Source organism: Monodelphis domestica, chromosome 1, assembly GCF_027887165.1.
Source record: "Monodelphis domestica isolate mMonDom1 chromosome 1, mMonDom1.pri, whole genome shotgun sequence".
NCBI lineage: Eukaryota > Metazoa > Chordata > Mammalia > Didelphimorphia > Didelphidae > Monodelphis > Monodelphis domestica.
The window spans coordinates 757,065,745-757,087,969 of record NC_077227.1 but is presented as its reverse complement, the minus strand read 5'-3'; the positions used below and the strand labels follow the sequence as shown (position 1 = coordinate 757,087,969).

General features: G+C 58.1%; 1 protein-coding gene across 1 annotated transcript; it reads left to right on the top strand.

Annotated features, from left to right (window-relative positions):
- The first annotated feature begins 13,122 nt into the window (after nt 1-13,122).
- On the top strand, nt 13,123-21,461 carry LAPTM4A (lysosomal protein transmembrane 4 alpha). Its single transcript, XM_056819014.1, has 10 exons — nt 13,123-13,490; nt 15,595-15,715; nt 15,790-15,866; nt 16,049-16,171; nt 16,326-16,421; nt 16,530-16,628; nt 16,953-17,114; nt 17,256-17,514; nt 20,984-21,118; nt 21,310-21,461. Exons 1-10 carry the CDS (start codon nt 13,389-13,391, stop codon nt 21,459-21,461), a joined length of 1,326 nt encoding a protein of 441 aa, XP_056674992.1. The 5' UTR covers nt 13,123-13,388.
- Nucleotides 21,462-22,225: the final 764 nt, after the last annotated feature.

Sequence of the window (22,225 nt, the reverse complement as noted above, 5' to 3'; positions counted from 1 at the left end):
TCCTCTGGGGCTAGGCTGGCCTCTCTGTTCTGTGGCTGGTGTGAATGGCTGTCCCCTCATCTCCAGGAGCTGCTGATCAGTAGTTCTAGCTGGGGGTGATGAGGAGAGGAGGCTCCTTTTCCACAGTGACTTAGTAGATAAAGGAGAGTTGGGCTTGGGAGCCAAGGACCCAGGAGGGGGCGTTGGTTACGTTGTCTTCTTGGGGTCTTTGCTAGGGTTTACATGGGCTCTGGTCCCTTCAAGACCTGAGAGTGGGGCTGGGACCTCCTTCCTCTGAGGAGACCCTTCCAGCTTCTCCACCTGCTGTGGGCTCTGTTTAGTGGGTTCTTAACCTTACGTAGTGGAGTCCTCTCACTCTCCCTTCTTCCACTGGGGACCTTGGAGAGCGGCAGCTCATTCTGCCTTCTAAGGTGGCTCCTATCTGGCGTCCATGTAAGTAAGTTCTGTTCTCTGCACTCTGTAAGACTCTGCCCAAACTTCCTTGATCTGGCACGGCATCGCCCACTCCCAAGCTGGAGAAGTGTTCCAGGCAAGCCATAAGCAGGGAATCCCTTTGCTCCCCTACACTCACCCCAAACGTCTGGCAACTCTAGTAAGAGCCTGAAGATTCTTTCTCCGTCTTGAATCCTCCTTTAGATGGACAGAGAGACACGCCTCCTGGATGCCATCAAGTTGTGTCTCAGACGTCCGTCCGTCTGTCTCTAAACCAGGAGGGTCACCCCTGGGTCTCCTCCCCCACCCCCTGCCCATGCCTCAGTGCACGCGCTCTAGAGTTCCGTCTTCACTGTCATAAAGGGCACAAAGAGCTGGTCTGAGGTCGCCTGGGAGCGCAGCTTTCCTCCATGCTGCCCCCTGGCCAGATCCAACATTTCTTTCCAAATGCATGGACGTCTCTTTACTTTGAAGCTAAGCTTTGGAGTCGCATCCTTGCTCAGGGCTCACCTCAGGCCCCCACGACACACTTACTTGGATGGTTTGATCTTCAGACTTTCTTCTTTGGGCAAGACAGAAGCTCAAAGACTCCCAGACTCGGGTCCTCTCCTGCAACCCAAAGCCTCAGAGCCGCCTCTTTCTTTGGCTCCCTTCAGTCCCTCTCCGACCCCTCTTGGGAGGGGACTCTGGGACACAGAGCCGTGGACGGATGCCATCCGTGTCCCGATCATGCCCAGATCCAGCAGAGGTAACGGCCTTGGCTCACCGGAGCCCTTTCCCGTGCTCTGCCTGACCATCCCCTTCAAGCGAGCCTTTAAGCTAACCTCTGGCAACATTTCCTTGAAGAATGTTTCCGACTTAGCTTTACGCCAGGTAAGTTTTTAAAGGGAACATTTATCTGAGTCATTTATTTATTTGCAATTGACAAGCATTTCCCCCATCCCCCACTCCCTACACTCCCCACCCCCAGGCCCAGAGACAGGAAGACCCGAGTTCCAATTTGGCTTCAGACACTTACTAGCTGTGTGGTGCTAGACAAGTCATTCTACCTTGTTTGCTTCAGTTTCCTCAACGGTAAAAATGGACTTCATGATAACAGCTCCCTTCCAGGGCGTTGTGAAGATCCAAAGGGAATGCCACAAACTAGGGGTTGTAAAAATGGAGACTTGAACTCAGGACTCCATATCCCAGGAGTCTTTGCTCACTTCCCAGAATGCCTTGTAATCTCACCTGGGCTGAGAGCGAGATGGGGTGTTTAACCTGGCTATTAAGGCTACTGGGTCTCTCTTTCCTGTTGCCGCTTCCAAGCAGACGCGTCTCTTTCATAATGTAGGTTGTCTAGGCCTCTCTGGGCCTAGACACGTGCTTTCTTATTCTGTATTTTCTTTAATCCTTAATCTTTAATAAACCTCTAAAATATATACTTCTAGAGAGAAACTGATTTCTACCTGCCTCAGTTTCCCCCAAATTTTAATCTTTACAGCGTGATGACTGTTGGGGCCACTATGTTCCCCGAGCCACAGGGAGGTGAGATCCTGGGTCAGGGCCACCCTCTCCATGATGCCAGGCTGGCATCCATAGCAGAGGCTTTGGGGCTCTGCTAGGCCTGGGGGCACTGAGCGTGCCTGACTTGCTAGAGCCAACTTAACAGACTTTGGCCTCCCTTAGTGGCCTCCAGGGCTGGGGGTGCAGCTCGCAAGAGCCCCTTCTGAGCCTCCTATCCACGGTAAGCTGTGGCTGAGATGTGCCCACCAGCATTTCCAGGTGTTTGCTTGCCCAAGAAGAGGCAAGAAGGGACCCCAAGGGAGGAACTGATGGCTGTGAGAGCCCAAAGGGATTCTTGTGCCATGGAAGCCCTGCAGAGGATCCAGAGAGGGCCCGAGGTGGAGGGCTCTGGAGGGTGCCGGCTGGAAGAAGTGAGGAAGGATGTTTAAGCTGGAGCCCACAGCGCATCTCCTCTGCACCTCCCGAGAGCACCCCTGCCAGGACTTCCTCCCCCAGCTGCCCAGATCCGCCCGGCCCGCTCTCTCCAGCCAGCCCAGGATTGACCAAGCCAGCCGGCCCTCCACCTAGTCCAGGGGCTGTTTCACCATCTCCTCTGCCTCCACTTTCTCCATCCCTCCATCCCCCACCCTGACCTGTCCGTCTCTCAGCCCAGAAATCCTAATCGAGGCACTGCACGAGTGCGTGGATGGATGAAAATTCATGTGCTGAGCACTGGTTAGCCAAACCCAACTGTGACACCGTCTCGATGCCTGGGAAGTTCACATGCCAATAAAGGGGACCAGCCAATGGATGGCAATGTTTGGGAAGCTGCAGCGCCCATGGGGGCCTGGTGGTGCCAGTGAGAATCACCCCACTTGCCAAGGGCCCCCCATCCTAACGGTGGGGGTGACAAGGACACATGAAGCACATCCTCCTGGCTCCAAAGGAGATAAATACGTAGGAACGCAAAGTGGCTCAATCAAAGTGGTTTGGAAAGGACTGAAGGAGGGCGGGATCGGGAAAGGCTTTGGGGAGAAGAGGATACACCAGCCACATCTTAAAGGAAGCCTGGGGCTCTGTGAGGTGGAGGTGGGTGTGGTGTGCATCCCAGGCAGAGGGCATGGCCTGTGCAAAGGTAAGGAGGTGAGAGATGGGAGGTACTGAGAGAAAGCCTTTGCTTGGATGTCTGTGTGGGAGTGGAGTCATGGGCAAGGAGGCTGGAAAAGGAGCAGCTGTCAGACTCAGAAGGCCATTGAATGCCAAATAGAGCATGCTGTACTTGCTCTGGGAGATGATAGGGAGCCACAGCAGCTTACTGAGAAGGGGACCACATGACCAGACCTGTGCTTTAGGAAAGTCACTTTGGTGTCTGAATGGGGAATGGACTGGGGGGAGACTGCAGGTTGGCAGACCCCCCAGCAGTTATTTCCATAGTCCAGATGGGAGGCCATGAGGGCCTGTACCAGGGAGGGAGGGAGAGAGGGAGCATCCCAAGGAGAAAGGGGGGTGTGTTCAAGAAATGTCTGGCAATAAACATCCCAGGCCTTGGCACTGTATTGGATAGCAGGGGAACAAGAGAGATGAGTCTGGGGTGATTCCTAGCTTGGGAGCCTGAGGATTCCCTTGTCTTCTACAGTAATGGGAACACTTGAAAGGGCAGATGATTGGGAGAAAGAGAAGGCTGTGCCACAGGGCGTGCTTACTGTGGATAAGACACAGCCCAGCTGCTTTATTAAGACCTGCAGGATGCTCAGACGAGGGGAGAGAGCGATGGGACCACGAGCCCGATCCCGAGAGTCTTACTGCAGAGCATCTGTGTAATGCAAGTGCCGCTGAGAGATGTTGGAGCATGTAGGCTGCTAACCATGGAATGAATGATAGCCTCTGACTAGCCACATTTACTGAACTAGACCCAAGGAGGCCCTCAGAAGACCCTTGGTGTCTCTCTCTCCCTTTCTCTCCCTTCCTCCTTTCTTCCCTATCTCTGTCTGTCTCGGTCTCTGTCTCCCTTTCTCCCTCCCCCCTCCCTCCTTTCCTCCCCCCCTCTGGATTTGTCCTCCTTTATTCAATGGACTTCTGGACTGACAGCACCCAGTGAGAGACAGAACTGTCAAAGGAGAGGCCTTGTACCTTCTCAACATCGGAGGCCAATGTGTGGCCCAGGGAATAGGGGTAACCCTTCTTGGAAAGCCTCAGCACTCCTTCTGGCTTTGAGAGTGCAGGAAGTTCTCCAAGTCACTATACATGAGGGAAAGGCAGATGAAAACAACTCTGGTGTAACCCCTCACACCCACCGATGGCCCAGTAAGACAGAAAAGGAAAATGATCCATGTTGGAGAGGATGCGGTAAAACTGGGGCACTGATACCCTCCTGATGAAATGAGCCGAGACAACGCTCCGGAGAGCACTGTTCACAGCTTTGTTCGAGCACTACCACTACGCGGTCTGTAGCCCAAGGAGAGCAGGGTGGGGGAAACTCCTAACAGCTCTTTTTGTGGTGGCAAAGAACTGGACCCTGAAGGGGTGTCCAGAAGATGGGCAATGGCTGACCAGGCTGTGCTATAGGCTTGTGATGGAATATGAGCATACCACGAGGAATGACAAACAGGATAATCACCCAAAGCCTGGCAAGACTCACCTGAAGTGATGCAAAGTGAAGCGAGCTGAACCAGGAGAACGTTGTCCACAGCAACCCCAGTGATGTAGGATGATTGACTGGGAGTGACTTAACTGCTCTCAGCGATGCCAGGATCCATGACAGCTCCTCCCAATGTGACTGGACCGTGCTGGAGCATGAGGCTTATCCAGCAGAAATGGCACCCTTGGATTTGAATTTCATAGGACCAATGCTATGCGAAATTGCCAGACTGAGCCCATTCCCGAGACTAGCAGGAGGGAGGAGTGTGCGCCCCCAAGGTTTTTTCGGGTGGGAAACATTTGCCCTTCTATTCTAGATATATCTTCAAAGGAAATGTCCCTTTGTAAAAGCTAGGAGCGCCCGGTTACGTGGAACTAGGGCGTTATTCTCTGGTGGCTCACAAGGCTGGGAACACACTCCGAAGGAAGGTTTGAGCTGGTAGCAGGAGAAAACAGAAACCCAAACCCCTCAGAGGGACCCCTAGAATCCTGAGGGCGAAGATCCAGCCAAACTGGTTTGAGAAATCAGGCAAGAAGGCACATTTTTGGTCCTACAGAAAGTAGTTATTGCATGCCATTGCTGTGGCCTTTCCAGTTGAGTTCTGCTCCAGGGCCAGACTGGGCTGGCTCACGAAGGCCTGGTCTTGGCTTTGGTAGAAGCAACTAAAGGGCCACTCGAATCCTTTGGAGTTGAAGGCAGCAAGTACTCTCCCAGTCTTGGGATGTCAGAGCTGTGTAAACCTTAAAATTTCTTAGACTTATAAATGTTGGAAATTTCACCATTGGGAAATTTCATACTTGAAAAATTTCCTATTGATAGTGGGAACTCTATTGGAATGTGAACCCCATTGGCAGGGGAGGTTCCTCCTCCTCCCTTCTTAAGATTACTTTAGGACAGAAACCTTTTGCTGAACAATGGAAAGGGCTTTGACCTATGCTTAAGCATAGAACAGGAATTTCTTTGAGTCATGATTGATTTTAGAATTGATACAATAGAGATACTTGGAATGACAGAACCAGGTCTTGGAAAATACAATCTCCACCCTACTTAGAGTCACAGGATTTAGGAAGGGCTGCAGCAAAGGTCAAGATTTAATTATTTGAGAATATGACCTTCAACAGACATGTGCAAAGCCACAGACCTCTGGGCGGTCCTGGGTTAAGCTAGAGCCACCATTGGCACAGGGAAGACATGGACAGTGATTGGTAGATGTGAGAACTGAGGGGAGGGAACTTGGATGGTTTCCTTAAAGATAGAGGGGTCTGAGGACTGGGGGTGGTTGGTTGGAGAGGTTTTGGCTCTGAGAGGTGGTGCTTTGAGAGTTGTCTCTGAAGGAAGCTGGAGGTGAAGGCCCCTGAGACTGTTTCTCCATTTTGGTCACGTGAGTGACAGGGACTGATCTCTTTTCTTTGCCCCAGCTATCTAAGGGCTTGGGCCTTTTGGCCCAGCCTAAACAGAAGGGGTATTTAAGCCCTATTCCCTTCTCTCCCTTCTCTCTCTCTCTCTCTCTCTCTCTCTCTCTCTCTCTCTCTCTCTAATTCCTTTCTTCCTCTTGTTTGTAATTAAACTCCATAAAAGGTTGACTGCTGACTTGAGTTTTCATTTAGGAATTACATAGCTGAATTCCTTGGCGACCTTAAATTAATATATATCAGTCTTTTAAAGTGATTTCCTTGTCACAGCTGGAGGGATTAATTCGGCTACCACTGAGTCCATCTCGCACCTAAATAGGGATCCCTTCTTTGATACTCCCAAGTTCATCCTCTACTCAAAGACTTCTGGGAATGGGGAGCTCACTACCTCTCAAGACAGCCCTTTCCACTTTCGGGCAGCTTCCTAGTAGTAGGAAGTTTTTGCTGATACCAAGCTTAAACATTCCTTTTAGTAAAACAAGCTTATTATTATCGGGGTTTGCTTGTTTCCCAGTTATATTAAAGAGCTCAAGAAAACCTGCAGAGTTCACTTGAGAGCCCTCAGACATTTTACTGAAAAAGAAAAGCCAAAGATCTGAGCACTTCTGCATTCTTCGTGGGCAGAGTTTTCCCCAGTACTATGGGCTAAGCAGTGGCTCCAGTTGGAACTCCCGAGCCCAACCATTTTGGATCTTTAGCTGAAGATCATTCAGAAGGCAGTGGAGAAGGGGAAAGTGGGGGGGGGAGTAGTTGGGCCACCCCACAAGGGAGGAACCAGGAACAAGAATCCGAACAAAGGACAGCTTCAGAAGATGGGCAGAGCAATGGAGTAGGGATGGATGGAAGTCCCAGATTTCCCTTCCATGTCAGGGAAACTGAGGGATGGGAGGCCTTTGATGAGGGTCTTCCAGGAGAGATGAGTGTGGATGAGCAGCTATCACATCACTGGAGAGAAGGCTCACATGGATGAAATGACAAGACCACTGAAGGAAAGGAGGAAGGGAAGGAACGGAGGAAGGAAGGAGGGAAGGAAGGAGGGAAGGAAGGAGGAAAGGAAGGAGGGAAGGAAGGAGGGAAGGAAGGAGGGAAGGAAGGAAGGAAGGAAGGAAAGAAGGAAGGAAGGAAGGAAGGAAGGAAGGAAGGAAGGAAGGAAGGAAGGAAGGAAGGAAGGAAGGAAGGAAAGAAAGAAGGAAGGAAAGAAGGAAGGAAGGAAAGAAGGAAGGAAGGAAAGAAGGAAGGAAGGGAGGGAGGGAAGGAGGGAAGGATGGAGAGAGGGAGAAAGGAAGGGAGGGATGGAGGGAGGGAGGAAGGAAGGAAGGAAGGAAGGAAAAAAAGAAGGAAGGAAGGAAGGAAGGAAGGAAGGAAGGAAGGAAAGAAAGAAGGAAGGTAGGAAGGAAGGAAGGAAGGAAGGAAGGAAGGAAGAAGGGAGGGAGTAAGGAAGGAAGGGAGGGATGGAGGAAGGAAGGAGGGAAGGAGGGAAAGAAGGAGGGAAGGAAGGAGGGAGGGAGGGAAGGAAGGAAGGAAGGAAGGAAGGAAGGAAGGGAGGGAGGAAGGGAGGAAGGGAGGAAGGGAGGAAGGAAGGAAGAAGGGAGGAAGGAAGGAAGGAAGGAAGGAAGGAAGGAAGGAAGGAAGGAAGGAAGGAAGGAAGGAAGGAAGGAAGGAAGGAAGGAAGAAGGGAGGGAGGGAGAGAGGTAGAGGGAAAGGAGGAACCATTATTAAGTAATTACTAGAAGGGAGGATACAAATGCAAAAGAAAGGCTCAAGGACTCCCAAAGGTCAGACCACACACAGGGGAAATGAACCAAGTGGGAGAATGAAGGAGCTGAGACCAGAGAGGCAGTTTTCAAGTCCAGAAAGTCAGGCACAGGGCAGGGAGCAGACTAAAAGGCAGCTAGGCTGGGCCTTTCCCCACAGCAGTGGCTTGAGAACGCACCAATGAGAGAAGGGGTGGACCTGGCTGAGGGCTGTTCCAGGCTGGGCAGGCAGCAGACAGGGTGAGGAGGGCCTCGGAGAGAGATGTTCCAGGATGGCTTGGCATAGCAGGGAAGGGCTTTTGAAGGCAAGACGGTCCGGAATCGGGCCAGGAGAATAGTCTGGGACATTGTTCTCCAACAGCTTGGCTTCCGCTTCCTGCTGTTGCTCTGGGGGACGAAGCATCTGGAGGCCTCATAACTAGCCCCTCTGGCCCCCCGGAGAGCCAGGCTCCTCCTGCTTTTGCTGCAATTACTTTGAAATTGTCTGTGTGTGCTGCAGCTCGAGGCTTGCTACAAGGACGGGTCCCAGGGCAGCCGTCACCTTTCTGACCCCCTAGTGCAGATGCACCCTCCCAGGCTGGCTGCGTTTTCTCCCTAAAGGGCTGCGCTTTCGGAAACTCGGTGGTCTTGACAGGGCACTGCACATGCCCAAGAAAAAGGCCAAGAGGAGCGGGAGCTGTGCAGTCCTGCTCTGGCGGCAAGGCCCTGCCATCTCCTTCTGGCCTACCCCGACCTGGGCTAAGTCCTTCGAAAAGGAGGGCAGGAGCCCAGCCACAAGATGCTGCACCTCCTGCAGCACAACAACATGCCCATTCCCTGGGCATGAGCACAAGCTGGACGGCTCCGCTGTGGGCTTGAAACAACGTCCCCAAAGCCCCAAAGCAGTCCTGCTGCCCTTGAACCCCGGGGCGGCCTGGCCTGATACTTCCCGAGAAGGGAGCTCCGAGGGGCCGAGGGCACTGCTCACACGCCTTGGCCCTCCGTCTCATGGCAAGTCAGTGAGTTAAGAAATTAGAACGTGTGGCCTTGGGGGGAGAGAAGGAAGCAGAGGGCTTCCTTGCACCGCGGCTCCCCCCAGCTGCCAACCTCTCAGGGAAGGGAGGTTCAAAGACAGCCAAGCTCTCTCCCAAGAGATCCAGAAAACATATTACTCCAAGTGGCGGGGAGAAAGCCAAGAGAAAGTCCCAGTGAACCAACAGGGCACACAGAGAGGGCTCAAGACATGAGGGCCAGGCCTGGGCCAGGACAAAGCTGTGTGCAGATCCCTGGGGAGAGATGAAGGGGAGCAAAGCTGTGCCACCCCCCGCACACACTCAGGCAAGAAGAGCTTCACTTTGTGGAGGATGCGGGAATAGGTATCAACTGTCACTCCCTCGACAAGCCTACTGTGTGGCACACAGATATAAAAGGAGCTTACAGTGGAACAACCAGAAAAGGGAGCTGAGAAGGGGGGGCCCGTGGGGCGCAATTCCTCCTAGATCCCAGGCCACAGACCCAGGACGGCCCGAGGAGAGCACTTGTACCTGGGGATGCTGATCCAGGATGAAGAGTGGTCGAGGCCCCCAGTGGTATGATTTTCAAGGAGCAAGTTCGGAAATAACGGCTAGCTGGGAGTCTCTAAAGCAGTCTCAGTGCTAGCCGACAGCTCAGGCTGAATCATGCAGCAGAATAATCAGGGCAGACCAAAGGGGAGCAGCTCTGACACACCCAGAAGGGTTTCCAGATGGCAAGAGGGACTGAGTCTGGCAGAAGTCTACTGGAGCTCTCAGTAGGGATTTGACCACAGGCCTGTGGCACAGACCCAAACAGAGGGACCAGAGGGGCAGCAAGCAGGCTGGGCTCTTGACTAAGCCCCAGGGGGAGCAAAGCTTACCAATCCCCAGCCTCAGCTGGCCCTGGGATCCTGAACAATACCCCAAACCTCCAGAAAGCAGCAGGACCCAGCCCTGGTAGTCCCTCTAGAAGCGCCCAGTCACAAGTCACAAAGCCAACTGAAAGGATGGACAAGAATCCCAGCGTTAGGAGATATCATGGCAATAGGCTTGCTTTTGAATCGGTGTGCTTACCATTCCCTAATTGCTAGGCATTTGGTTAGAGTCTAGTTTCTTTCTTTTCCTTTAGGGTTAGGATATTTGTTTAGTTTGTGACCACTCCCTCCCCAAGATTGCCTTCCCTCTAAAGCCCCTCATGGCCACTGGTTTCCTTGGAAGAGCCGGTCCTATTTCTATAGTAGACTGTCAATAAGGGTTTGTGTTTGTGTTCAGCCCTTCTGCTTGTTCTGATAAGAGGCTCATCCCACCACCCCGAACTCCTTCCTCCCTGTGAACATATTCCTTCTCTGACACATGGAACAAGTTAGCAGTTTTTTTTCCCCCTGCTGGTTAAAGTGGGCTCTTTTCTGGCTATTTCCAAGGTGCTTGGATTCAGGGTCCCAAGCCATCTCCACTTATTTGGGATCTGAGAGGGGATGGAGGTTAAGGGGTGACAGTGTGGCTTTTGGACTTGTGCCTGGTCCCTGAAGTCTCCTTGCTCTGGGAAGCTATAAAATGGAATCAATTAATCTTTTTTTTTTTTTCAGTCCAGACCCCCTAGGCAGAAGTCTTACCCTGTCAGAGAGCCATTTTGTAAACTCTCTACCCTGCTGGGCCATTTCTTTTCTTTAATTTTTAAAAAATTCTTTATTTTTAAGATAGTTTTCCATGGTGACATGATTCATGTTGTGTCCCTCCCTGCTCCTGGAGCTGCCAAACAAATTCTTTGGGTTTTACATGGATTATCACTCAAAATTTATTTCTACGTTATTCATTTTTGTCGGAGAGCAATCACTTAAAACCAAAACCCCAAATCATACACCCAAATAAACAAGTGCCAAATCATGTTTCTGCTCCCACAGTTCTTTCTCTGGAGATGGAGAGCGTCCTTCTCATGAGTCCTTCAGAACTGTCCTGGATCATTGCATGGCTGCTAGCAGCAAAGTCAGTTACATTCGATTGTGCTACAATGTATCAGTCTCTGTATACAAAGTTCTCCTGGTTCTGCTCCTTTCACTCTGCATCAGTGTCTGGAGGTCATCCCAGTTTACATGGAATCCCTCCAGTTCATCATTCCTTTCAGCACAATAGTATTCCATCCCCCACAATTTATTCAGTCATTCCCCAATCAAAGGGCAGCCCCTCATTTTCCAGTTTTTTGCACCACAGAGAGTGTGGCTTTAAGCATTTTTGTACAAACAGATACTTTCCCATTTTTTTTTCATCTCTTTGGGATATAGACCTAGTAGTTGTGTGGCTGGATCAAAGGGCAGGCAGTCTTTTAAAGGCCTTGATTCCAAATTGCCTTTCAGAATGGTTGGATCAATTCACAACTCCACCAGCCATGCATTAGGATCCTCCTGGGCCATTTCTGATCTCTACATTCAATGTTACATACAAGCAATATTATTTAAGACTTTGAGACCTTTGTGACATTGATTCACTTAAGGAACTGTCCCCCCACCCCCTCCTGTGGGTTACAACGTCCAACTTTACTCTGGAAAGAGAAGGAATTGAAGGGGAGGGACATACATCACTGGCAGGTAGCCCAAGACGGTCATGTAGAATCCAACCACAGGGCAGCAACCCCAGGAATCTCTGCCACAGCAACTTATCCTTCATGACAACAAGCATTCTTACATCCATTTACAATTATGATCTCATTGGGTCCTCACAACCACCCTGGGATGCACCTCCCATTTTACATATGGGGAAACTAAGGCAGAGAGAATAACCAGTACAGGGTCACACAGCATGGATTTGAACTCAGGCCTTTCAGACTCTCTGTCTGGCACTTTGTGTTTGTAGTGTCCCCTTGAAACCTCTCTTGGGGGCCAGTGACCTTAAGCAGGCCCTGTTTGTCATCATCGGGGGGGGGGGGGGGGGGGGGGCTATGGGGAGGGGAGCACTTTCTATTCTATTATTCAAAAGGAAAGAGGAAGGGTTAACAATGTCTGCAGCCCCCACAAGTACTTGTAGAGCCCTTCATGGTCACCAAGGGCTTTTACTGCCATGGCCATGACCATGACCCTTGAAGGGCAGCCCCAATTGACAGATGAGAAAAGTGAGGCACAGAGAAGTGGCCAGCCAAGGTTCCACATGCTGGGGCTCTCAGGGGTCGCCAGCCACCTTTGAATGGAACACTGTGGGGGTGGCTCTGGCGGAGGTGCTCCCTCACTTCAGCCTGACGGGGCTGTTTATTCTTCCATTTTTATGGCTTCTTTCTTCGTGCCATTCTGAGGTATGTGGCATCGGTGCCCCAGAGCTGAGCCCAGAGAAGGTTCTGCTCCATGGAGGGAGCCTCAAAGGCCTTCTCCGTTTCTCTGGAAACCCCAAGAAATCTTGCTGCAGTCTAAGCTTCGGGAAAACGCAGGGAAACAGGCAGAAGACTGAGACACAGCTTGCTCTGGTCTAGGCTAGATGGCAGCCTCCCTCCCCAGTCGGGAAGTCTCACGTGTTGTCTACCACGGAAACCTTTTGTCTTGCTCTAGACAAGTGTTCCCCCAAACTGTCTCAGGACAGCGTCAAATCAGAGAGCAAAGGGCCACCGCCACCAGTTTGGAGCTTTCTGTTCAAGCTAGGAGTTGCCTGGATAAAGACTGTGTCTATCAACCAACGTTTATTAGCGCTGGCATTTAGCTGGGGCCTGCAGGCCATGGTGGGGGGCCGGGGCATTCCAGTCACGGAGGACAGAAAGGTCAAGTGCCCGCGGAACACTGATTAAGTCACACCCTAGGCCTAGCGCATTCCAGGTGTGAGCTTTCTGGGAGCTCCCAAGGACCCCGGGAGGCAGGGGACAGCATAGTGCCCATTTCACGGAAGAGGAAGCTGAGGCACACCGAGAAAGCGACGGCGTCTTGGCTGAGGCACGGCAGGCAAGCCAGAGTCTGGGATCCAGAAATGAATGACCCGGGAAAGGATGTACCAGACCAGATCCTAGCCTGGGATCTTCCTCTGTTACACCTTCCGAGTGCTGGCCTCACTCTTCGTGTTATTGTCTTCACGTGCTCCTGAGGCCCCTCCCCGGAGGCGGGCAAGCTCAGGTGACAGTATCGCACGTTGGTCCCGCCCTCAATCACGTGCCTTCCCCGCCCCCTGAAGCCCATCCTCGCCTCCTAACACCACTCCCGTGGGTCCTCCTCAACCTCCTCACTCTCAAGCCCCGACCCCCACCCAGCCCGTCTCCCTTCTCTGCTAGGGTCACGGGTCCCTGGGGGCGGGAGCAAGCGTGGCCTCGGGGTAGCCGGGCTAAGCCTGTCCCTTCCCGGAGACGCCCAACGCACTCCACGTCCACAAACGCAGTGCCATTGCCCCGCCCCTACGCTTCCCGGGGCGGGGCGCAGGCCACTCCGGATTGGGCAAGGCACCCTGGTCCCGCCCCTCTGTCCCTAGAGCAGTTTTCCATTGGGCTCTGAGTTCGAGGTCGGTGGCCTGGTGTGGAGAGAGGCGTGCGGTTGCGCCTCGCGCGCAGGCGCACTACGAGCCTAGGGGCGGGGCTGGGGGCAAAGTGGGAAGTGGCCCGAGGAGTGGTTCTGAGCGGAGGCAGAGGCGCTCGGGAAGCTGTGGGTGTAGGCTCGTTTGGCAGCAGGGAAGCCCGCCCTTTGTTGTTAGGTAGAGCAGGCGACCGGCCGCGCCCATGACGTTCAAACGGAGCCGTGGGGACCGATTTTACAGCACTTGGTGCTGCGGCTGCTGCCATGTCCGCACTGGGACCATCATCCTGGGGACTTGGTATATGGTGAGCCCGCGGAGGGGGAGGGGGTGAAATTTAACGCCTTTGCGCAGTACGCATGCGCCGGTGCCGCGGATGCGGAGGGGTAACGACTGGGAGCGCCGCGTTTGCGCACTGGGGACGGAGGGGGCTGCGTCAGAGCCGATGATTAACGCCTGTCGGGAGTGCGCATGCGCATTCCCCGACCGGCTTTTAAATGGTGCCTCTTCTCGCACTTGCGCAGAAGGTCTTGGTGGGCTGGGGTCGCCTGTCCTAAGGCTCTGGGATTTGGCATTGGTCCAAGACTGCCCTAGCCCGACCCTCCAGTCCCGAGAGACCCTTGTGTCCATGAGGAGAGGACGTAGGGGGCTCGGAGTGGACGTTCAGCCTTCTAACGAGGGGCTCCTGCGACCCCGGCTCTGGGTCCGAGCACAAGGCTTTTAGAGACTCGGGAGGGGGAGAGGGTGTTGGGGGCGCCCAAACAGTTCTTGGCTGAGATTAGTAGGCTTGGGGCCCCCCTGGTGCTTCCCTCAGTTTCCTAGGAGACCCCTGAGGCAGGACTTGAACCCAGGCCTTCTTCCTTCCCTCGTGGGGGTCCAGCTTGCTCCCGGGACTCCTTCCAGCCTGGATTGCCGCGGGGTGACGGTTTAGTGGCTGCTCATGTTCCTCCCTCCTGCGTGGGTAGTTCGGGGTCAGCCTGTTCCTGGACACGGATGTGTTGAAATAAATAGATTGTGCTTTCCGGGCAGTCTGCTGGGAGGTCCTGGGGGCAGGCCAGCAGCTGCAGGACTTGGGGGGCCCTGGAGGCCGGAGCCCCCCATTTCCTTCCCAGTGATGTCATTTCTGATGTTTATCTGCGTCCTCTCTTCAGGCTCCCCCCAGCTTAGTCCTTCCTGGGACCTCCCTGCTGAACCCCGGGGAGAAGCCTCCCCCTTCTCCGGATGGGGCCTCCCCCGCCCCAGGGCAGGGCCTCTCTCTGTGCCTCTGCGCCCTGTTGGAGAGGAGCCTGGAGGAAGCCCAGGTGGGGCCCTGCACGGGAGGCCGGGAATGCCGCCCGGGGGGCCTGGCCCCACTCGAGGCCCTCGGCCGGGCCTTCTCCCTTGCCTGGCTGAGGCCCCCCGCCAGCCCCTGGGGTCAGCTAGAGCCCGGCCGGGCCCGCCAGGGCCAGTGTCTCCCGGCCTTCCCCGCCGCTCCCTCCCGGAGGCCGCTACCGGCCGGCCCAGCGGAGGCCAGATAGCCCCCGAGGAGTCTCCGGGCCCGACTCTTCCTCTTCTCGGCACCTTTCCGGGTCCTGACGGCCCTCCAGGGTTGAGAGGCAGATCCTTGGGGCTCTCCGCCGGGGCCCCCCCAAGATGCCCCGTGGAGCCCCCCAGCGCCCAGGCCTGGCCGGAGCCCTAAGCCTGCGGTCAGCGGGAGAGGCGCTGCTCGCCTCGGCTTCTTCAGCTGGAGAGCGGGCTCAGAGGTGGCCCTCGGATGAGGCCCTGCCGCGCCGCGCCACGCTCCAGGCCTCCCCCGTGGCCCTCCCGCAGGGCTCCCCTCAGCCCGCCGGTGCCTGCGGGACAAGATCGGCCCCGTCCTAGCCCCTTCGGCCGACCGGAACCCTCTGACTCCAGGATGGATGCCCGGGGGGAGCCCCGAGAGCCGCGGGCTTGTGGGGTTACTCCTTGAGCCCCCAGAGTGACCTCCAAAGGGAGAAACGTTCCTGCCGGCCAACGCAGAAACGGGTCTCGCTTTCTGGTCCGGTGCTGGGGAGGATCAGAACTCGGGGCCCGCCGTGCACCCGTCCCTGGGACAGAGATCAGTCTTGATCCAGGACGCGTGGGAACCCCAGAGGGACTGGGCTTCGCCTGTGAGAGGAGGGGGCGAGGACGGGCAGCGCGCAGGAACCCCGGAACCCCGTCTGGACCCGTCGGGGCCCCCGCGCGGCGCCTTCGCCCGGCCTACCCAGAGCCTGGGCCGGCTCCCCAGTCATCGGGGGCTCGGCCTGACCCAAAACACGAGCTTGGGGGGCCCTGCTGAGCTCTGCCTTGCCCCGGGGCGGCCCAGCGGGTCTCGTTGGAGGCCCGTGGGGGGCTCGCTCCCCCCATCTCACGGAGGGGGACACTGAGGCAGCGGCCGCCTCCCCCCTCAGGTGGTGAATCTGCTGGTGGGGATCCTGCTGACTGTGGAGGTGACTCACCCCAACACCGTGGCCCCCGTCAACATCCAGTATGAGGTCATCGGAAACTACTACTCCTCCGAGAGGATGGCCGGTAAGTGGGGCTCCGGGGGGGGGGCGCCCCGGCCTGGCCGTCCCTGAGCCCGGCTCGCCCGTGTCTGCCTCTAGAAAACGCCTGCGTCCTCTTCGCCTTCTCCCTGCTCATGTTCACCATCAGCGCCATGATGGTCTACGGGGCCGCCGCGGTGAGTGTGCGGGGCGGGGGCGGGGCCGGGAGGGGGGGCCGGGAGGGGGCTGGGCCGAGGGGGGGGGCTGGGCCGGCAGGGGGGGGCGGGAGGGGGGGCTGGGCCGGGAGGGGGACCAGGAGGGGGCTGGGCCGAGGGGGCCTGGGGGAGACCTTGACGCAGCTTCTCCTTCCCTGGGGCAGCACCGCGTGGGCTGGCTGATCCCCTTCCTCTGCTACCGCCTCTTCGACTTTGTCCTCAGCTGCCTGGTCGCCATCAGCTCACTCACCTACTTGCCGAAAATCAAAGATTATCTGGACCAGCTGGTGAGTCCGTCTCTGGGACCCTGGGCCGAAGCCGGGGATGGCTTGGGGGGGGGGGGTGATGGGACGGGGGGGGGGGGAGCGGTGGGGCGGGGGCAGTCCTGCCTTGTGCCCCCCCCCCCCCCCGCCCTCAGCGAGCCGGCCCTCCTGTCCGCAGCCCACGTTCCCCTACAAGGACGATCTCCTGTCGCTGGACTCCAGCTGCCTTCTCTTCCTGGTGCTCGTCTCCTTCACCCTCTTCATCATCTTTAAGGTAGGGGGTGGGGGCGGGGTGGGGGTGGGGGTGGGGCGGGATGGGGTGGGGGCGGGGCGGGGCGGCCTCCCCCCCCCCCACAGTGACGCCCGGCTCTGCTCCCCTCAGGCTTATCTCATCAACTGTGTCTGGAATTGCTACAAGTATATCAGCAACCGAAACCTGCCCGACATCGCCGTGTACCCGGCCTTCGAGGCTCCCCCGCAGGTGAGGCTCCCCTCTGGCGGCTGGTCTCGGGAAGGCCGGGGCTGCTTCCCCCTGGGGGGCTCCGGGGCCCCCCATTGAGCTGAGACGGACTCGGCTCCGGCCAGCTTCTCTCCTAGTGAGACTTTGGGGTCCAAATGCCCGTCCAGGGAGCTTCCAGGCTCCGGCCGCCAGGCCCGCCCGGCCTCGGGCCATCCTCTTGGAACCCTGCTGTGCCCCGGCCCCTCGCGGACCCCCTGACTCGGGCCCCAGTCGTCCCCCCCAAGGGCCCCCCCCCGCCCCGCCGCCTGCCTGGAGGGGGCGCTAATGCGGCCTTTTCCCCTCCAGTATATCCTGCCCACCTATGACATGGCCGTGAAGATGCCAGAGAAGGACCCCCCCCCCGCCCTATATCCCCGCCTGATGACGCAGGACGAGACTTTTGTTAATAAACACTACACCAGCCTTCCCTGTTGTCGCTCCTCGGGGCCCCCCCCCCCGCCTCCTCCTGCGCCTGCCCCCCCCCCTCCTCCTGCGCCTGCCCCCCCCGCTTCCTGCTGCGCCTGCCCCCCCCCTCCTCCTGCGCCTGCCCCCCCCGCCTCCTGCGCCTGCCCCCCCCCGCCTCCTCCTGCGCCTGCCCCCCCCCCCCAGCCTCCTCCTGCGCCTGCCCCCCCCTCCTCCTGCGCCTGCCCCCCCCTCCTCCTGCGCCTGCCCCCCCGCTTCCTCCTGCGCCTGCCCGGACTGCGTCGCCTCCCCCAGAGGACGGCCAGCTTCCCCCGCCGTGAGCTGCGGCCGGAGCGAGGTGCTTCCGGCGGCCTGGCACGTCCCCACGCCGAGGCCCCTGGCCGGGAAGCCGTGGCCCGGGGGCCGCCGGCGTCGGGAGGCCACGTCTTGGCTCTCCCTCTGCTGGGTGAGGGGAGAGGCCAAGCGGGACAGGGAAGGGCTTTAAGGGCCCACCGAGGCACAGCTGACGAGGGCCCGAGCCTGGGATGGCCTGTGGGGGGCACACGGGGCGACGGCGGCTGCAGGGCCCCGAGGCCCCTCGTGGTCGAGGTGATCCCTGGCCCGGAGGGAGCTCCCGAGGTCACGGAAGGCCCGAGGCAGAGCCTCGCGGGGCTCCCCTGCCGCCGGACAGCCGGAGAACACGCTGCCCACTCACTGACATGGGCCGAGCTGGGAAGGCCGCAGCCCCCTCGGGAAGGATCCCCTTGGTGGCCCCCGTCCGCAGGGGCCTGATTTGGGGGTGCTGTTGTGTCCGCTCTCCGTGACCCCAAAGAGGTCGGAGGGGTTGCTGCTTCCTTCCCTCACTCCCTTTACGGATGAGGAAACGGGCCAGCGGGGTCAAGTGACGGGTGCAGGCCTCCTGCCACGGCCTCGCCTCAGCCCGCCAACACCCCTTAAGCCACAGGGCAGAGCCGGGAGGCAGGCTGCGCCCCCCTTTGACAGCTGAGGAAACCGTCCCCAAAGGCCCGGCCATCTGCCGCCCTCGGGCCCTCCTCGCTCCCCTCCCCCCCACCCGGGCCTCAGTTTCTCCCTCTTCAAAAAGAACTAAAAAGAACCCCCACATCCTTGTGCGACGGAAATCCCGTGAGCTTAGCGGAAGCGCCCAGACTCACCCCTGGGGTAAAGCCGCGGCGACGGGGCCACCGGACGGAGGCAAACGCACCTTTGGCTGGTGAATTTTGCTTTTTTCCAGCCCGGATAAGCTTTGGAGAGTCATCTGTATGCTGGCAAATGGGGCCCGTGAGATCTGCGGAGGCTTGTGGGCCCTGGGGCCAGCGGACCTGGTCAGGGGGCGAACTCCCTGGGGTCCAGCCTGGCTCCAGCTGGAGCAAAGGGAGCACCGCTCGCCCCCTTCCTGTGGCCCTGAGGGCCGCGAGGCCCCGGCGTTTCCTGGGGCTCCTCTGAGACGAGCTGCCCCAGCTCGCCTGGGTCACCCCCTCCGTCCGTGCAGGAGACAATTTGTGCTCAACAGGACTCGTTTCCTGCAATATCTCCCTTCTCTGGCTTCCAGGAAGCCCTCCATTGAAGAAAGAGGTGGGGGGGGGGGCTAAGAGAAGAGAAAAAGGGGGGGGAGAGGAAGGGAGAGAAGGAAGGAAAGGAGGGAGAGGAAGGAGAAAAGGGAAGAGGGAGGGGAAGGGAGAGAGGAGAGGGATGGAAAGAAAGAGGGAGGAGGCAAGGAGGAGATGAGTGGGGGGAGAAGGGGGTGGGAGGAAAGAGACAGCACACGTCTGCCATTATATGCTGTGTTCCAGAGTCCCCACCTCGGGCCGAGTCTTCCCAGACTTCTCTGGACTCGGCACCTGCATTGTTTTGGCAGTTCCATGAGCTGCGCTGAGTCGTGCCCTTCCCCAGATATAGAACCATAGATGGGGGCCATCTGGCCCGACCCCTTTGTGCTGGGAAGGGATGGTAAACTTGCCCCAAATCACAAAGTAATAGAGGTAGGATTGGAACTCTGGTCCTTCTGCTGGAACTCCAGCCCTTCATACTACCCCTGCTGTTGGGAGAATCCTGGTGGGTAGAATAGCTTTCTTCTTTCTTTCTCTTTCTTTCTGTCTCTGTCTCTCTGCCTCTCTCTGTTTCTGTCTCTCTCTCCCTCCCTCCCTCCTTCCTTCCTTCCCTCCCTCTCTCTGTCTCCCTCTCTCTGTCTCTCCTTCTCTCTGTCTCTCTCTGTCTCTCTCTCTGTCTCTCTGTCTCTCTCTCTCCCTCCCTCTCTCTCTCTCTGTCTCTCTCTCTCTCTCTCTCTCTCTCTCTCTCTCTCTCTCTCTCTCTCCCTCCCTCCCTCCCTCCCTCTCTCTCTCTCTCTCTCTCTCTCTCTCTCCCTCCCTCCCTCCCTCCCTCTCTCTCTCTCTCTCTCTCTCTCTCTCTCTCTCCCTCCCTCCCTCCCTCCCTCCCTCTCTCTCTCTCTCTCTCTCTCTCCCCCTCTCTGTCTCTCTGTCTCTGTCTTTCTCTCTCTCTCTCTCTCTCTCTCTCTCTCTCTCTCTCCCTCCCTCCCTCCCTCCCTGAATCCCCCAAGCCAGCTGGCATTTCTCGCGGGCACCAGGGCTGCCCACTGCTGAGTTAGCCTCCCTAGCAGAGGCAGCCTTTCCCCTTCCAGCCCTTGGGGCAGTGACGGGCACACAGCAGGGCTTTAACCAAAGTGTCCTGACTGGAGTGAGCCTGGGGAGGCGGGTGGAGGCTGAAGAGGCCAGGCTGGGCATTCTGGAAGCCGTGAGGAGCCCCTGACGACCAGGAGTGATAGTCAGATCTCTGTCAGATCTTGGGGATGACTGTGGCAGGAGAAGGTGGACCGCAGTGAGGAGAGACCTGCTGGGAGGCTCAACCTAGAGAGGCTGGAGAACTGGGCACGCTGTGCTGGGAGGGGAGGGAGCAGCGAGAGAGCTAAGTGCTGGGAGTTCCAACCAAAGAGGGAGAAGCCCTGCTGGGGGGGGGGGGGGCGCAACAGGGAGACACAAACAAGCCAGAAACGGGAGTTGGAGGCATTGGATGGGGCCAGGGAAGGCTTGCTTAGAAGACAGGCCAGCGGCCCGTTCGTGAAGAAAGACGGGGTGGGGTGGGGTGGCGGAGTGAAGAGGGAGACAGTTTTAGGCATGGAGAAGTGACTGGGCAGGGGGCACAGCCAAGTGAAAACGCCCAGAGTCCGGAGATGGGGTCTGGGAGGGGTGGCTCAGTGAATAGAGCCAGGCCTGGAGATGGGGGGAGGTCCTGGGTTCAAACGTGACCCCTCTGCCCTCACTGCTCTTCTGCCTTTGGGCGGGTGGGGCAGAGGCTCCTGTTTCGGACCTCTCCCGGCTCCAGGCCGTCCTCCATTCAGGGTCAAACTGCCCGACCAAGGCAGCCCCTCCTGGAGGCTGCCCGTCGCCTCTGGGGGCAAATAGAGGCCCGGGGGCATTCGGAGCCCGCCCTCCGCCCACCCTCTCCACAGTCTCCCGGCTTCCAGCGCTCTTCCCTGGGCTCTTCCGTCCTGGGCGCCCAGCATTCGCTCTGGCTGCGCTCCCCCCTCCTCATCTCCGCTCCCAGCTGCCCTGGCTTGAGTCAAGTCCCATGTAGAGCGACCTCTCGGGACGTTGCCCGCCGGGGCGCTCCTCCCGGCCAGGACGGCCTTCTGCCCTTGGGGGAGCCGAGCCTCCCCGGGACTTAGCAGTGAACGAGACTAGTCAGGAGCCTGGTTAAGCCTCGGGGCCTCCGCTTTCCCGTCTGTAAAATGGGCCTCGCGCCAATTACTCACCCCTCTCGCTCCTGCCTCAAAGGGTCACTGTGAGGAAAGGCTCCTCCCCGCCTCCTCCGGCGGGCACATCCCGCGCCCTGGCGGCTCACTGGAGTCCTTTGAGGAGCGCTTTGGGCGTGTGCGCTTGTTTGCCTTTCCATTGGGAGAGATGAGCTCGCGGCAGCGGCGGCGGCGGCGGCGGCGGCGGCGTTCCTGCGGCCTGCGAGAAGGCGCTCTGTGCCCGTCGCTCCTTCTAAGGCTCTCGAGGCGGGCAGCGCCCGGGCCGGCTGCCCCCACGGAACAAGTTGGCCAGGGGCAGCGCACTGAACACTGCGCCTCGGTCCCGGGCTTCTCCAGCCTGCCCCAGCCTTGCCCAGGCTCACGTCCCGCGGAGCCTCGTCGGTCCTCACTTCCACTTTTGAGCCCTGCTCTCCCCCCTCCTTTACTCCCGGGTTACACTTGGGCCGTCAGGCTCCTCCTTGTCTTCATTGGCAGAATGTAAGCCCCCGAGGCCAGGGCCCCAGCCCAAAGCCAGCGCGTGGCGCACAGCTGCCGTCATTCACTGGGCATGGATGGCGCTGTGGCCCGGAGACCAAGTAAAGCAAGCGGAAAACCATCGGGCCGAGAAGGGCAGCCGCCTCAATTAAGCAAGAGGGGCCGCCGGCTGGCGGAGGACTTTGGCCGGGGAGAGGAAGAGATCTGGGGGAGGGGGCAGCATGCGGACAACTACGGGCTAATTATTATAAATTAGATTTGGTCGCAGAGGGGAGGGACGGGCTAGCTTTGGGCGGGGGGGGGGGGTGCGGTGCGGAGGGCTTCCTGGAGGAGGTGGGAGTTTAGCTGAGACGTCAGGCGGGGAAGCCTGGAGGTGCTGATGAGGAGCTTAAGGATTCCAGGAACAGGGGATGGACAGCCGGCCGGAGAAAAGCCGCCCCCCCCCCCCCCAAGAGCAGAGGGAGGGTCTGCCCGGAGGGCCCAGGTCACTAGACCGCGGGGGGCGGGAGGTGAGGAAGGCTGAGCTGGGCGCGAGGTTGGGAGGAGCCGGTGACTGAATGCCAAACCGAGTTTGGTACTTGGGCCCGGAGGGAAGAGGGAGGCATTGAGGTTTACAGAAAGGGAGAGTGCCTTAGACCCGGGCTTGGGGAGGGGGTGGGGGAGGGGGCGTGGACCGGGCGGTGGCCGCATCGGAGGACAGAGGTGGGCTCAGGTGAGAGGCGCGGCGGAGGAAGAATCCCCAGACCTGGGACAAGGGGGAGAGTGAAGAGCTGGAGCGGCCGGGAGGGTAAGAAGTTCAGCTCGGGACTCGGCGTTAAGGTGTCTGCTGCCCTTGGGGTGGGGGGTGGGGGTGGGGGGAGAGGGATGCGGGCCGGAGAGGGGCGGGGCTGGACAGAGGGAGAAGAGAGGGCCTGGC